The 16,453-nt window shown below is 39.4% G+C and overlaps 1 protein-coding gene across 6 annotated transcripts in view; it reads left to right on the top strand.

Annotated features, from left to right (window-relative positions):
* The window catches only part of MTMR7 (myotubularin related protein 7), a 174,043-nt gene that overhangs the window by 94,442 nt on the left and 63,148 nt on the right, over positions 1-16,453 (top strand). For all 6 annotated transcript variants that reach the window (XM_038560256.1, XM_038560257.1, XM_038560258.1 and 3 more), the window contains 2 exons: positions 12,822-12,944; positions 14,263-14,425. In XM_038560256.1, coding sequence (XP_038416184.1) covers positions 12,822-12,944; positions 14,263-14,425 — 286 coding nt within the window. The remainder of the gene's footprint in view (positions 1-12,821; positions 12,945-14,262; positions 14,426-16,453) is intronic.

Here is a 16,453-nt window from a genome sequence, read left to right as displayed (position 1 = left end):
AGCAAATTCTGCAAAGCTTTTAGTTTTCCCAGAGTATAACATTATTTGTTGGAATTATTTGTTGGGAAGATTTGTAGGTGGCTTAAAAACCTGTAGAAATATGTCTATCAAGTGCCCAATTTCTCATGTGGAGAAGACTTAAATTTTCCAGAAAACTGGGGAAATATATAGATACTTTACCTTGGAAGCTGACACACTAAATTGGTATCCTTCTAATGTGCATATAATTCCAGAATCTATTGATTTTCAGTGTCCTTTTGTGCAACTACCCTAACAAAATAGGCTGGGTAGACATATCTATCTTTTCCCCCCTTACTTTTAAAAATTAGATCAAGCTTATCATGATGAACTTTTCAATCAATATCTGCCCACAGGTCTACCTAAATCCCTTGCATTAGGGATTTCTAACTGGATTTTCATCTTTCCAAATTTGAACCATCTTACTTCAGTTAATCTGGTTGGATTTGGTTCTGTTCAGGTTCTGCCTTGGGGTGAGGGGGTAAAGTTGAAGATGTGAGCTTCACAGGCTGGATGGTAGTGGAAGAAATGGAAGTAAGGATTATCGTCACATGCATAGACTCTTGTAGATCAGTGTATCTTCAAAAAATAATTGGTGGCGTCTGGCATATGAACTGGCAATGGTTTGAGGTATGCAAAAGGGAACCTGCTGAAAAGGTAAGGGTGGGCCAGGTTGTGGAAAGCCACAGCAGCAGAGAGCCACTGGGGTTTTATATATGGAGTGACATGAATGGAGTGTATGATAGGATGACTGCTTGGGTGACAGTACTGGGACTAGATCGTGTGGTGGACATGTGCTGGCCTTGGCTGGTTACCCTCCATTCTTACCACTCCCTCTTGGGGACATGCCTGCTCTGTGCTCTGTCCCTGTGTTGGTATGGCTTGTGCCTCAAATCTGGCCACCATCGTGTCTTTGTTGGTTTAAGGATAAGCACATGACCCAATGAAAGGCAGGGAGTGTTTGCTTGGGCCTTTGGTACTTTTCTTCACTGGTGGGAGGTGTGTCTGGGTTGCTGGAGCCTCTGTGAGGAGAGAGCCAAGAGCCAGCAGAGACGGACCACTGAGAAATGAGGATGAAGAGCTGGGCATTTTGAACCCCTGGCCAGTCTGAAGCCAGCCCCATCCCAGATGTGTATGGATGCATATTTCAGTAAGATCCCTTTTGACTTAAGCAATACAGGTTGAGATTTTTCTCTCTTGGTCCTGGAAGATTCCTGACAGAGGTGGAGTTAGATAATCTGCTGGCAGTATTACTCATTAGAAGCCTTTTGATAAATAGTCAGGGTGCTTGGTACAGAGTAGACACTCAACAAATTAATAACATTAATTAACAAATTAAAAGGGCTTAATTAAATTAAAAGCTGATGGATGGCAGCTGCCTAATATTCATGGGGTTCTTTCATAGGTACTTTGCTTTGGAGGCAGCTTGGAAATAGGATTATTTTTATGTAGTCTCAGTGTGTATATCCCACTAGTATTTGTGTTATAGCAAAGAGGGGCCTTATAAAGGGCCAAATGTCCAAGTATTTCTTCTGGTTACATGTCATATATTTTCTTGGACTATGCTTTGTGATTTTTGCCCTTAGTTCTCCAATATCTGACCTCTGAATAAAATGGTCCTGGGAAAAGACTTTCATTGGTTTTACAGTTTTAAACAGATTATATCTGCCTTTTGGGAGAAGGATTAGTGTTCGTGATTATTCTATCGAATGGCTAGATTAGAGAACTCCTGAAGCCTCATTATGACCCCTTATTATTTGTTTAAACAATTTCATGTCAGTGGGGGGAAAAGTGCTTTTTATTTTTAATTTTTTTGCAAACAAGTTTATTATGTAGCATTTTGCAATATGATTTTATTTTTCCAGTTTTGTTGAGATGTAATTGACATGCAACATTGTATTTAAGGCAGACGACATAATGATTTGCTATGTGTCCATATAACAAAATGAGCACATCAGGTCTAGTTAACATCCGTCCCCTCATATCACTGCAAATTTTTTTTCTTGGGATGAGAACTTCTAAGATCTACTCATTCAGCAACTTTCAAATATATAGTACAGTATTAGAAGTGCTTCTTTTTAAGTTGAAAAAACCAAATATCTTTTCTTCTGTTTAAAGAGATTATAACGATTCTAAATGGTTCAGGAATGTTTTGTTGCTTCTCTTTTTCTTCTTTGTCAAGTAACTTTGCAAACACAATCATGTAGTCCACCTTTCTTATATTTGTCGCTACCACTACTTTACCAGTGGAAGATGAAGTCGTAGACATGAGGTAAGCATTCAGTGGGAGCAAGAAGTAAGTCTCTGTTATGGATTTGTTTATTCATTACTCTTTATTAATAACTACAGAGGTACACACTATTTTTTTTTTCTCACACATGAACTTACTTATAGGTGGGATCATTCATTATCCTGGAGCTCTGGCTTCAAACTTAAAACATCTTACTTAGCAACACAGGGACACCTACATAAATGAAACCATTCAGAATTTCTAATAGGGTAGACATTTCTATAATTAAAGCATGGTTGGCTAGAAGAAGTGGAATTTGATTTTTTAAATGGTTCTCCTGATGCTGGAGGATGTCATTACACCTTAGGATGTAAAACATGCCAATACTCATTTCCAGACTCTGTCCAGCTAGTCCTGGGACCACTTGAGGGACCAGACTTTCCAGGCTGTCATGACCACAATACCATGGAGAGTGGCTCCTCCAGACAAGATGAAGCAAACAGGCAGGGTTAAAATGGCCAACCAAGCTGCTCTGTACTGAATTATGAATGCTTTAGCTTTAGCCAGAGATTTTTACTTATGTAGCTCTCTAATTGAAATTTTAGGGAAAATGGAGGATAGGCTATTGAGAGCCATGATGCCTTACCTTATTTACAATATTAGTCTTGGACTGAAGAGACAGTGTAGAGGAGGGGCTTGGAGAAATGGATGTGGGAGTCAGATACTTCTGGTTTAAAATCTGGCTCTGCCACTCTCTAGCTGTGAGTCTGTGGGCAGTTGATTTACTCTTCACGCACTTCTATTTTATCATTTGTAAAATGGGGTAATCATGTCTGCTTTTTAGCTAGGATTAGAAATAGGGTATGGAGCACACTTAGTACAATACCTGGCACATGCTAGTTGCTCAGTAAATCACAGTATTGCTGTTCTTATTACCCTTCCTTCTTTCACTCCCTCTGCTCAAGGGAGAAGTTAAAGGGACTCTGCCACAATTGTGCTTCCTTTTTTACCGTTGGCATTTCTGGAAAAGTAGTCCTGAATTGGCCTGACTGTGATTCTCAGCAGTTAGCTAGTGGGGGAGTGAGGGAGGAGGCACTGCTTTAGGCCAGAGCAGCCTCCACCCACAGGCCTGTGAATGCCCAGGGATGGCTCCCCAACCTGGGAGTTTCCATGTCCCAGTTCTCACATCTCACCACCTCTCCTAATCATTGTGTTCATTACTGTGAACAGTAATTACAGTGTCCTGGACCTATATTAACTGTTGTGTATTTCAAACTACTGTGTATTGTGTATTGTGTATTGTGTTGTCCATCCTCACATTTTGTGGCTCATATGACATGTTCTGCTTACGGTGGAAGAACCCTTTAGGAGAAATTAACTCTGTCTTGACTTTTTAGTTTTTCATTATTGTAATGGCCTCAAGTTTGGTCTCTGCACAAGTTTCCCCCTTGACACATAGCCACTTTCTGACCAGTGATGTGGGAATTTGATGGGTGGGCAATTAGAAGCCAGATTGGTCTGTCCACCATGTAGCTTGAATATCACCTTGTTAAAGACTGTAAAAAAGTGGGTGGCTAGATTGATAGACTTTAATATCATATGTTTTCAGAAATCAGATTGGCATTCTGATGTAAACATACATCATGTATAATGTCTTCTTTCATTTTAACTTAAAGAATTTTATGAGCATTAATATGAAATATAATACTTTAGGAAAGATGCAGTCTGGTGTCATTTGTTAAAGAAAGGCAACCAGGGTTCTTTCTTTTAAACACTACAGTAAGATTCTTTATTGGTTCAGACTTAAAACCAAATGATACTTAATTATCAGAGGTAGAAATAATCTAGGAAGGCTTATACCAAGTCCTCCAAGTTCCCCAGGGAACCAGGTCCTCAAACTCCAAAAAGAGGAAAGAAATGGAAAAGGAGCCTGGAGATTGGGAAAGAGCCAGTGGTGCTCAAGCAGCTTCTCCCCCAGGCTAACGGGCCATGTGCTTGGACTTGCCGTGTTCCTATCTCTCTTTTGGGCCCTAAACGCTGGATGTTGGTGCAGAGTCTGGTGCTTCCTTTTCTTAGGAGATCTCAAGAGTTCGTTTGGCCAGCCATGTTATCAAGTGCCTGGATTTCTGGAGAACTTAATACAGAGTCATTATGGTTTGTATTTTCACAGTTACAGTTGCATGTGCTCTGTGACCTCTGTAAAGGACCAGTACCGGGATCCCTGGGTGGCGCAGCGGTTTGGCGCCTGCCTTTGGCCCAGGGCGCGATCCTGGAGACCCGGGATCGAATCCCACGTCGGGCTCCCGGTGCATGGAGCCTGCTTCTCCCTCTGCCTGTGTCTCTGCGCCTCTCTCTCTCTCTCTGTGGCTATCATAAATAAATAAAAAATTAAAAAAAAAAAAAAAAAAAAAAAAAAAAAAAAAAAGAAGGACCAGTACCACTGCATTCTTTTTTTTTTTTTTCTTCGGATTTTATTTCTTTATTCATGAGAGAAAGAAAAGAGAGAGAGAGAGAGAAAGGCAGAGTCATAGGCAGAAGGAGAAGCAGCCTCCTTGTGGGGAGCCTGATGCGGGGCTCGATCCCAGGTCCTGGGATCATGACCTGAGCCAAAGGCAGATGCTCAACCACCAAGCCACCCAGGTGCCCCAGTACCACTGAGTTCTAAGTGCGGCCTGGTAACTTGGAGAAAGACACTAAATATCCTTTTGGTCCTTTACAGAAGTGGGAGCCCAGAGACAGTGAGTAAGCTCCCTGGCCCCACAGTGCAGTTCCAAAACCAGAACCGGCACCAGAGCCCAGGCCTCCTGACTCGCAAATACTTTACTTTTCATGTTGGTAGAACTAGGAAATGTCATGATACCAAATTTAGCATGACAAACTATTTATCTAGCTGCTTTTCTTAGATTAGAACATAAACTTGTCCTAGGTTTTGGCCACGGTAGGCATTTCAATTTCTCTCTGTTCAGCAACCTCTGGATCCCTTCCCCCAAATGATTGACAGTGACCTTCAGCCTAATTTATATATGGTATTGAGGACGTGGTCTTTGGCCCAAGCAGAACTGGCTGCCAGTGACATTTGCCTTTCTTCTGTCTTCTTCACTAAAAGGTAATCCTACCCTGCACTGTGGACTGCTTGTCCTGCAGAGTAGCTCTACCTTTGTAAATAGTCTGGGATGATTCTGGAATCCAGAATGTTCCGTAATCCAGTATTCAACCTACAGAATAGAAGATCAAGGCTCATATCCTATTAAGATTGAAATTAGAAAGTGGTGTGATGGAGAGTTGCTGAAGAGAGGCTCTGTGTCTCTGTGATTTACAGGGTCCCCCTGGTTCCCAGGCAGCGAGGGACGGTCGGAGCAGGACTTGTGTTCCGCAGCCGGGTGTCCTGTTTCAGACCTCGCAGTGACGTGGTAGGGCCCTGGGTTTACACTGAAGCTTTTCAGCCTTGGCCTAGAAAAGCTGATGAAACCTTTTTTCCCCTCAATCTAAAGCCAGCAAAGCAAGGATGGGAATGAAAAGGCCGTTAAACTGGGGCACAGGCTCTTCCAGTGAGCCTGGAAGATTCCTGAGGATAGACAAAATTTCAGTCTTCCTCACCCTTTCGTTCTTTGGGTCTAACACGGTGCTCCGCATAGGCATTTTGTTGAATGGAGGTGGATGTTTGGTGATCTCTCTTTAATTACTTCTGAGGACCCTGAATATCTCCTGCCAGCATCTAGGCTCTTATATTTTGGGCTTTCTCTGTCTTTGGGTTAATTTCAAAGAATATACTGGTAGTGGTTTGTGAATATGGTTTTATAGAATAATTTTGTCTGAAAGCATTCAATTTTCAAACACCAGTTTTCAGGTGTTCATTTAACCATAGAACTGGTTAAAATAAATGTTTATAAATATGTATTGATTTTGAAGAATGAGACTAAAATGTCCTCAGAGGCACTCACCAGTGCTCACAGCCCTGGTGTTATGATGAAGTTGGGCCCTGAGTTAGGCAGACCATAGCTCCAGGCTGAGCCACACGCTGCCTGAGTGGCCTGAGGAAACTGGTCCCCAATAACTGTGAACTGGGGATTATGTAAGGACCTAACTCATGAGGTTCTTGTGGAGATTAACTGAGGTCGCTTATGCAAAGTGACAGCACAGTTCATGGCATGGTACTCTAAAAATATTTGTTATTGTTTTTATTATTATTATTTTGGTAATTTTGACATAAACCAAATGACAGCTAAGATTGGCCTGATCCATGAACTATCGGGAAGGCTATTTTGAACACTCCCATTCTTTTCCCCTTGGAAATCCAAACTCTCCCTGGAATTCCTGCCAATTCCCATGGAGGTTTGCATTTCCAGTCTTTTCTGGTATAATCTTCTACTCCTACTGAGGTAGTCAGGTCAGAGATTGTCTCACATCCACTCCTGCATCTATGCCACCCAGCTATGGAGAATTAAAACCTGCCCCTTACTTAGCTACCCAGCCCTCGTCCAACCCATCAAGACATCATGATATATAGCAACTATCCTGAAGATTTGGGGTAAAAGCAAGGCTCAGTAAAGCAAAAGAATTTTCATTCCCATCCCTGGGATTGTTTCTTCTGGCACTTCACTACCTAATAATGCTTAAAGGCAGTATAAGTATTTTCTAAAATACACCAAAAAATTATAAGTGCTTATGTTTGGGTTGTGGGACTAGGACTGGTTTTCTTTCCTTCCTTCTATATTTCTGAAACTGTAAATATTATGTAAATAAGTATACATTTTAAGTTTTGTTAAAGGACCAGTTTTTAAAGCTGGGGGAGAAAGCTTTATAGGATTGGGGAAGACGTCAGTATTAGCAGGATAAATAAATCCTTGCCCAGGAAACCTCATCTCCTTTTCCGATCCTTTCAGATGTATTTCTCACAAGTTCCTCCTAATGGGAATTGTTGTATTTCCTGTGAGTATCCCAGTTCCAGATGCCCCCTTGTTGGCAGCATAATAGGATTTTTTTCTTTAACATGTCTTAACATGGCAGTTGCTTCTGGAAGGCTCCTTCTATCCTTTGGGCTTCCACTGTTCCAGGATGGAGTTTCAGTGGTCAGGCTTTACCTGCCCAGTTCCACCCTTCTACAAACAGAAGAGTCTCTACTTTCTCAGCTCCTATGAAGTTCACTTCTCCTTCCTCTGCATTAGGGCTTCTGATCCCTGTGCTCCTAGGACCACTCCTGCCAAGGTCACCAACATCTTCCATGTTACTGAATCCAGTGGACAGTTTACAGTTACTGCCTTACGTGATCTCGTAGCAGCATTGAGAATGGACACTCCCTTTCTCATAAACTACTCCCTGTGCCCATGGTTCCTTGACAGCACATTCTCCTGACTTTTCTCCTCCAGCTGATTCCCTTCTAGTTTGCTCTTCTGATTCCTCTTCTATCACATCTTTAAAGGTTGGATTTCCTCAGATTTCTTTTCTTCTGTCTCTACATGTTCTCCCTGGGTAAGCTCTTTGGGTCTTGTGGTTTCAAATATTATTTATGTGCCAATGACTACAAATTTAACTGCATGTCAGCAAATCTAAGACATCAGTGATGGTAAGTTGCACCCAGATTTTTTTTCCCTACAAAGAAAGACAGAAGTACTGCCAATTAAATGACATAACGGCTTCTTACACATTAACTGTAAGACGAATTCCATTTTCAGAAATGTCGGAATGTGAATAAGGCACACCCAATAATTAATGTTTTGCATAAATGAACTGCTGTTCGCAAAGCATGAATACCCAGTGTGTCTTAAGCATGGTGTTCCTGAGAATGCACAAATGAATTATAATAACATTATCTAGAGAAGCTGGTCCTGTCTCTCCAGGCATGAAATAAGCCTTATTATCTTATAGCTTATTGTATGTCTAAGTTAGAATTAAGTTAGCTGAACAGTGAGATGGAGTTATTGAACCAGTGGTTCATCAAGATGGTGGCCAAACTCTTGAGATTTGTTTGATTTTATCTACAGTTGACTGACTCTAGAGTCACAGTCAAGAATGTTCTAGCTATCTTAGTGTAAACCATGCGGTGGCCCCTGAGCAGTGCTCCCTATCATCATAGAGCTTCTCAAACAATTGAGTTTTAACTTTTTTTACTCATTTATTTTGTTGCTACAGATCACTGGGAAATCATGCTCTTCTTGTTTCCCTCATTTTTTTTTTCTCCCTCTACTTCAAAATTACTTTTAACAGCAATGGGACCTATAAGAACTATTGCCAAATTTTGAAATGTATTTTTCCTGCAACAGCAGCCAAAGTTAACAAAAAGACACAGAAAAAAAAATCTCATTAAGTATTCTAATCTGCCACCATCTGTGAACCTCATTTTGTTTCACTGATGCTTTCCAAAAATAATCTGAGTGGTATAGTTTCCTTCACTGTTATTAAAAGAATAATCTATACTAAATATTTTTGCCTCAAAATATTATCTTATGTTCAATCTGATTATCCCAATAAAGTTTTGTCTCCTTAGTCCTAAGGGCAGGGAAAATTATTTATATTCCATTTTTATTTTTTTTATTATATTTTTTTCTTTATTTATTTATGATAGTCACACACACACAGAGAGAGAGAGAGAGAGAGAGAGAGGCAGAGACACAGGCGGAGGGAGAAGCAGGCTCCATGAACCGGGAGCCCGACGTGGGATTCGATCCCGGGACTCCAGGATCGCGCCCTGGGCCAAAGGCAGGCGCCAAACCACTGCGCCACCCAGGGATCCCCTATATTCCATTTTTAGATACTGCTAACTAGTGTATCACCCCTGAACCTCCACTTAATTTAGGTAGTTATATTTTAGCATGCAAATCAGTATTTTCCCATAGAAATGTTCCAAAAATAATATATCCCCTTGCTTTTCTTCTCCCACAACTCTCTTCCATAAGGTCTTTCTTGTAGTTAGTTCAGAATAGAACATTTACTGACAAAAGTTTAAATAAAATAATCTGATCATGTGGGAATTAAAAAATAATTTTTCTTAAATACTCCTGGGTCAAACAAGCAATAAAAAAAATACAGTTATAGACTCTTCTAGGAAGGAAGAACAATAATACTGCAAATGAAACTCATAAGGTGCAGCCAAAGATTTACTTGGAGGAAAATTATTGGACTTAAAAGATTTGTTATTAAATAAAAGGGATGATAATGAATGAGGTGACTCAAACCTGAGAGTTCAGAAATGAACAAAGAAACAAAGTCACATAATAAACCAACAAAAGCTGAAATATTACTAACAAAGGAGCAGAAATTAAACAATTAGAAAAGAGAAGTATTATTAAATCTATAGGCCCAGGACCTGTTATTTTGAAGAAAACACTTTGCTTATCTAATCATAAGAAAGTAAAAACATAATTCACAACTTAGGAATGAGAGACAGGGTAAAGAGGGAGGGATTCATCCACAGATAGGAATTAAAAGAGTTTAAGAATTTGAAAAACAGCTATTAGAATATAACTTGTAAGGAAAATAGATGCCAAAATGAGATTTAGTAAAAAAAATAGTAACATTCAGGGCATCATAACCATGACGAATTCACCTGATAAAAGTAGAACAAATAGGCTGGTACTTGTCGGTATCTCTTGAAAGCAGAGATGCAAAAACAAAACAGAAATCAAAACAGTTATAGCAGATAAAATAATAAAACATATTAAAACACCAATCCGGAGAATCCAAGACTTCTTTAAAGATTGAGAAATATATTCCTTTTATTGGTAATATAGGACTAAAGTAAAAAAGCAAATATTCATCATATTTAAAAAAGACAGTATTCATTCCTGATTTTTAAAAGTCAAAAAGTCGGGGGGTGGGAGTGAATGGGTGACGGGCACTGGGGGTTATTCTGTATGCTAGTAAATTGAACACCAATAAAAAATAAATTAAAAAAAAATAAAAGTCAAAAAGTGAATGAAGAATAGGTCACTTCCCCAATGTGATTTAAACAAGTATCAACATCAAACTTAATGGTGAAATATTGGAAGTGTTCCATTAAAAACAAGTACATGAAAAGATGCTTATCATTAATCTTGGGGGAAATGTAAATCAAAATCACAGTGAGATACTGTCTTACGCCTACTGGGATGGTTGTAATCAGAAAGAGATATAAAAAGGGTTGTCAAAGATGTAGAAAACTTGGAACCCTCATACACTGGTAGTAGGAATGTAAAATGGTACAATGGCTTTAGAAAACAATGTGGGAGTTCCTCACAATGCTAAACAGAGTTACATATGACACAGTCTTTCCATTCTTGGGTGTATTACGTGTGTATATATATGTATACTGAAGAGAAATGAAAACGAATGTCCTCACAAAAACTTGTAAAAGAATGTTCATGGCACATCATTCATAATAGCCAAAATGTGAAAACAAGCTGAATGTCCACCAACTGACAAATGGATAAATATAATGTGATATATCTGTATCTATATAATGAAATATTATTTGGCAATACAAGGAAATGCAGTACTGACATATTTCACAAATGGATTAATCTGGATTGAAACATGAGTTGAAAACATGTTGCTGAGTGAAGGAAATCAGTCATAAAGTACATACAACATATTGTAGGATCCCTTTTATATGAATGTCTAGAATAGGCAAATCCACTAAGAAAAAGTATACTGATGGTCACCGAGTGCTGAGGTGACTGGGGAAGAAGAGAAGCCTGAAGGCTGTTGGGCACAAGGTTTCTTTCTGGGGCAATGAAATTTTTAAAAAATTGATTGTGGTAATGGATGCACGAGGAGAGATGTACGGCACAACGTTGTGGCTATACTAAAAACCACTGAGTAGCACACTCTAAGTGAGTGGATTGTATGGAATGTGAATTATATCTCAAAGATGTATTTTAAAAAGAAAAAAATGAAAATGTGAGTGCTATTGCTATTCACTGTTAATCTGAAGGTGCTAGTTACTGCCAGTAAACAAGGAAAAGAAAAAGATGTATAAATACTGGAAGAGAAGAAACAAAGTATTGCAGAAAATATTCCTGTCTACTCAGAGCATCTAAAAGACATTGAAACAATTAATAGAGGCAATAAAAGAGTTTGGTGAAGAGAAAGTTACAAAACACACAAAAATTTGGCCGTCAGCCATTCTCCTTACTAATATAAAAAGTTCTTACGAATACCTAAAAAACGATGATCATCACCTAGTAGGAAAGTAAACTGATGACATGAAGACCATTTGCAAGAGACGCAATGATGAATAATGATATGAAAGGAACATATCAATAACAAAAAAAATACTTTTTAGAACTATGAGCTGGTAGGTTAAGACACTCTTATTGAATGAGCATCTTTTACATAGACATTCACAAGGCCTCAGGAATCATGCAACCGCCTCAGACTAAATTGTACGAATAAAAACATATTTTAAATACCAGATTCTTTATTCACCTCATCAGATCCCTGGAAATTGGGAAGAAGTGGGATGGGATTCCTCCATGCTCTTCTCAGAAGGTTGGTTGGTTCCAGGGCTGAGAAGACTGAGGCAGCAGAATGTCTTGAGTGTTGTTTGACCTTGGTGTCCTGAGGAGTGCTCATTAGGTCTTCTATTCCCCTGCATCTTCCCTGGAGCAGGGAGGAAGCCCTGTGTTCTCAAATACATCAGGGCCACCACTTCCATATTAGGCTGAATACGGAGCAAATGTGATTCACTGTTCCCCGAGGCTTCCTTATGGAAGCAGGTAGCCATCCTGACCTGAGGGGGTGAAGGCTGAGCCAGTGTCTGTCTGTAGATGGTTGACCCTTGACTGTAGTAAGTAGTGCTGCCAAGCCCACCATCATTTCAGGAATGTTCATCTGGTGGTTGTGGTGACCTTGCCTTGTTAGAGTCATAGTTCCTTTAATTTCCACTTACCCTGTAGAGGTTGTCTAAGAATTTCCATTGTATTTCCTATTGGAATGATACCAGCACCCATATCCTTGAAGCTGCTCTGCTTAGAAGAGAGGTATGCTCAATAAAAATTGTTTCCAGAGATCTCCCATAACCATTGAAGGTCATTGGTGAAAATTCCATTTATTAGAGAAATTTTTATTATAAATGAATGTGAGCATCTTAATTTGGTAGATTTTTCCTTGTAAACATGCAGAACATTTCTCTGATACTTTTTGCTCCCACATGTATATTTCCTGCTAGTTTATGCAGAAGCAAACTGCCTTGAGACTGTTTCTACTACCGAGAAATACATAGGGAAATACATTATTGTCCATTTAATAGACATAATTCATACGTGGTGGTTGTAAAAACTCTGATGCATACACTTCTTGCTTTATATAACTATAGTGAAATAAAAATGCTGACTTATTTAAAATACAGAAAGGCTATTAAAGAATAAGGTCTACAAATCTTTTATGGTACATTTAAAATAATATTTTTAAGTAATTGATGAATTTTTGTCTTGATATACAGAATCATATACTGGTATCTAATTAAGAGAACAAGTTTTGGGCTTTATTATTGGAAGAATTCTCAAAATTATATTTGGGATTAAATTCCAGATGTCTTACTATTTATTCATATGAAGTCTTTTGCTTTATTATAACTCTGTCAAACTGATTTCTCTAGGTCGAAAATGTCCGTTTGGTAGATCGGCTATCGTCTAAAAAGGCAGCCCTAGGTACTTTGTATTTGACGGCTACTCATGTCATATTCGTGGAAAATGCACCTGACACAAGAAAAGAAACATGGGTATGCATTCTCTATTTTTCTGTTGCTTAAAGTAACAAGTTTTGACCCTCCTTTTGTTTGTGCTTAGGGTGAGGTGGGTGGGCTTTTGGTATTTGGGTGTTGAGAGGACAGTTTCTGGAAGGTCAGCTTTGCCTTTTTCTGCAGAGAGTCAAATCCACTTGATCTGCTTATTCATCTTCAACACTAATTATTTGAACATCATCAAAGACAAGCCTAGAAATAGCCAGAGATATAAGTGCTTCATGTCTCAGCTGTCAATTAGAGATTCCAGAATATCAGTGCCAGATACAGCATTAATGTAGTGCTTTATTGGAAAGACGTTTTATTTGCAGGATGCAATAATGCAGGCCACTTAGTCATCTTATTATGTTGTCTTCACTTTTCCAATTTGAAAAAGAAGGCAAGAAAAGCTAGGGAAGTGTCCCATTGTCAGGTATTTCTGCTACTTAATAATAAGACCCTTACATCTTATTTGATATAGCCACCCAACCGTGACACTATGACTAGAACCAGAATCCCTGCATTGTAGATTTTTCCCTTTTCTATATTCTATAAACATTGCTACATTTTCAGCAGAAGGTGGCAGGCATTACTGGGTGGAGAGGACTTGTGACAGGTAGTGACTATACTTGGGAGCATAGCATGTGTGGACTTAATAAATCACTATATTTTACACCTGAATCTAATGTAGCAATGTGTGTGTGTGTCAACTATACTCACATAAAATAAGATAATGAATGCTACCATTGATTGAGCAGAAGCCCCAACCACTCTGGCCACTAAAGCACCAGAGAGATGTATTTTCAGCATGACTTTCTTTAACATAGATCTCTTCTCCAGCCTGCCTGACCACCAGCAACTTAGAAAACAACAATCTTAAGTTGCTATTGAACTTGAGCATTCCATGTGGAATTAAGGAGCATGGTGGCACCTCCCAGTGGAGCCATCTCTAGCTTTTGTTGATTGCGAGGTTTATTTTACTAACTTCTCATGACCTTCTTTAATTTTAGCTATTAAGTGCATTTAGCATGTGACTACCAATATGTTCCCTTACCTGGACTTGTACAAAATTATATGCTGAATAATTGGCTCTAAATAATTAGCCTGGATATCAGAAGGCTTGGTAATGAAAAATAAAATGATACATTTAGATAGTTCTTTCCCAGAACATTGGTTCTTGTCATCTGAGTGCAGCTGTTGAGCTAGCTCGAGATGGGGAGAGTGTTTCTTGTCTGTGTTCCTTCAGAGATCTGTGTTACCCCTTGTCTCATTTACCAGTTATTTGTGCACAGCTTCTCCACATGACTTTTGGTTGTAGATTCTTCACAGTCAGATTTCCACCATCGAAAAGCAGGCAACAACCGCTACTGGATGCCCTCTGCTTATTCGCTGCAAGAACTTCCAGCTGTTGCAGCTCATCATACCACAGGAACGAGACTGCCACGATGTGTACATCTCTCTGATACGCCTTGCAAGGCCAGGTAGGGTGCAGGAACCAGGCATTTTGTATGTCGCACCCTTAAGTTCACAAATTGTCTTCAAGAAATATGCATAGCTCAAGAATTCTGGTGTTTTAGGAATTATATGCTATCCCAGTCCTCAGAGGGGCCAAGAACTCTCCATGATTCCTTGCCTTTAAGGCAATGAACCTCTTTGATTATTCTTACTATTCACTTTATCTTTGGGAAGGGGGGGGGGTCATAGCTTTTCATTTTGTAGTGAAATCGTACTAAAATTGTGCCCTTGCCAGACTGTGATAGTTGAGCCACCGTGCTTGAAGCCTAAGCTAAAACTGATAAATTGTTTTGTGTGAAAAATATTAATATCAAACAGTTCTAGGGCAGTTTCCCCTCTTGGGGCTTTTAAGGCTCTGTTTTTTTTTTTTTTTTTTTTTTTATTGCTTTTTGATGGTGATATATGTTTCCCAAGGTTGTAACTAGACCTTTGTTAGCAATAGTTGTATTCACAGTATGGATATGTTAGTTCTCCTAAACAGAACCTTCTTAAGTGTCATGGGAAGAATGTTTAGTTGATTTGAAAAATAGATGCTGACAGTTACTCTCCTGTTATGTCCCTCGGGTTGGGGTCTTCAGAGTTACCTCTTACTATACACTTCCAGAAGTGTATAGTCTTGTCTTTCTGTGTGGCTTGTATGGATTGTGGTGTCCTCTCGCTTAAAAGAAATAGACATCTGAGTTTCTGGGGAGAATTTAGTAAAAATAAACCTTTTATATAAGAGTAATGTCTATGGTAGTGTTACACCAAAGTCACTGACAAGGAAGATGGGATACGTCTTTACAGTTACTTTGCTAACTGCTTTTGGATTCAGGACAAGAAGTTCGATCGTAACGTCTGCATGGGGTTTAGTTGGGTCCTCCGTTTCTTATGATGTGATCATCTCGTGTAGATAGTGAAGAACTAAAGTTATTTCATGAATATGATGCCAGGGAGCTGTCAAAATCTGATAATTTTGACTTGACTTTGCTTCGTGTTCCAGGCAGCCAGTGGAGGCTTTTTCATCTCACTTTTTCATCTCACTGTGTTGCAAAGAACTGCAGAGTTAGCCAGAAAAGCAGTTGAACTTTTTAGAGAATGCACTATAATTGGAACAGAAGTTCTGGGAAGATGTATGTTAGGTTGCGTGCAGCAGGGAATGCGAGGAGAATTGTGTGCCAGCAATTTCTGTGTCACTGATTAATGGGTGTACTGGATAATAAATGTGCTCTGACCGGATTAATAGGATTTAGGAATAGCCCAGAGAACTGGGAAAGAGCTGAGTGGCTGGAAGAGCAAATCACAGTGACTGTGAGGGCTGTGGCCAGTGATGACAGCGAGTGCCAGGACTCTCGTTGTGAGGGCCCTCAGGGAGGAAAATCTCTGTGGCCCTCACTTTTTAAAACACACACTTTTTCTTAAAGGTGACATTTGGGAGTTAGGTATTAGAAATAGCCGGAGAGCCAAAAAAAAGGAAATCATGGTAATTAATTGAATTAAACCTATTACCTTAGAAGATTTTTAGAAAGCTACTAGCATTTTCAAACATGGAATTAGAAATGCCAGTTTGCATAAAACATAGTGCTCTAATAAGTGTGGGAAGATGAACTAGAACCCAGACAATTTCACAGTTTAATGTCAGAGGCAATGCTAAAATTAGGACACGTGACAGCCTATAACCTAGGGACCAGGCTTTTGAATCTGGGTGGAGGTAAAGAAAGGTGGAGGGGGTCCCAGCTGGGAGTAGAGGTGGCTTATCAGAGCCATCTGAGGATCTTTTACAAAATACAACCTCCCCCTCCCGTAGGTCTTTCAGAATAGGAGTGTGTGTGTGTGTGTGTGTGTGTGCGCATGCACGCGCGTGCATATAGTATACTTTGAATTCTAGTAGCACGATATAGCTCTCTGTGGTTCCAGTTAGTCACCAACACAAATCAACTTTTTCCAGCTACCCTCATAGACATAGCTAAACTGCAGGATCCTATGGAGGACACTATATATATATATATATATAG

This window comes from Canis lupus, chromosome 16, assembly GCF_011100685.1.
Source record: "Canis lupus familiaris isolate Mischka breed German Shepherd chromosome 16, alternate assembly UU_Cfam_GSD_1.0, whole genome shotgun sequence".
Taxonomy (NCBI): domain Eukaryota; kingdom Metazoa; phylum Chordata; class Mammalia; order Carnivora; family Canidae; genus Canis; species Canis lupus.
This window is presented reverse-complemented; position numbering and strand designations above follow the sequence as displayed.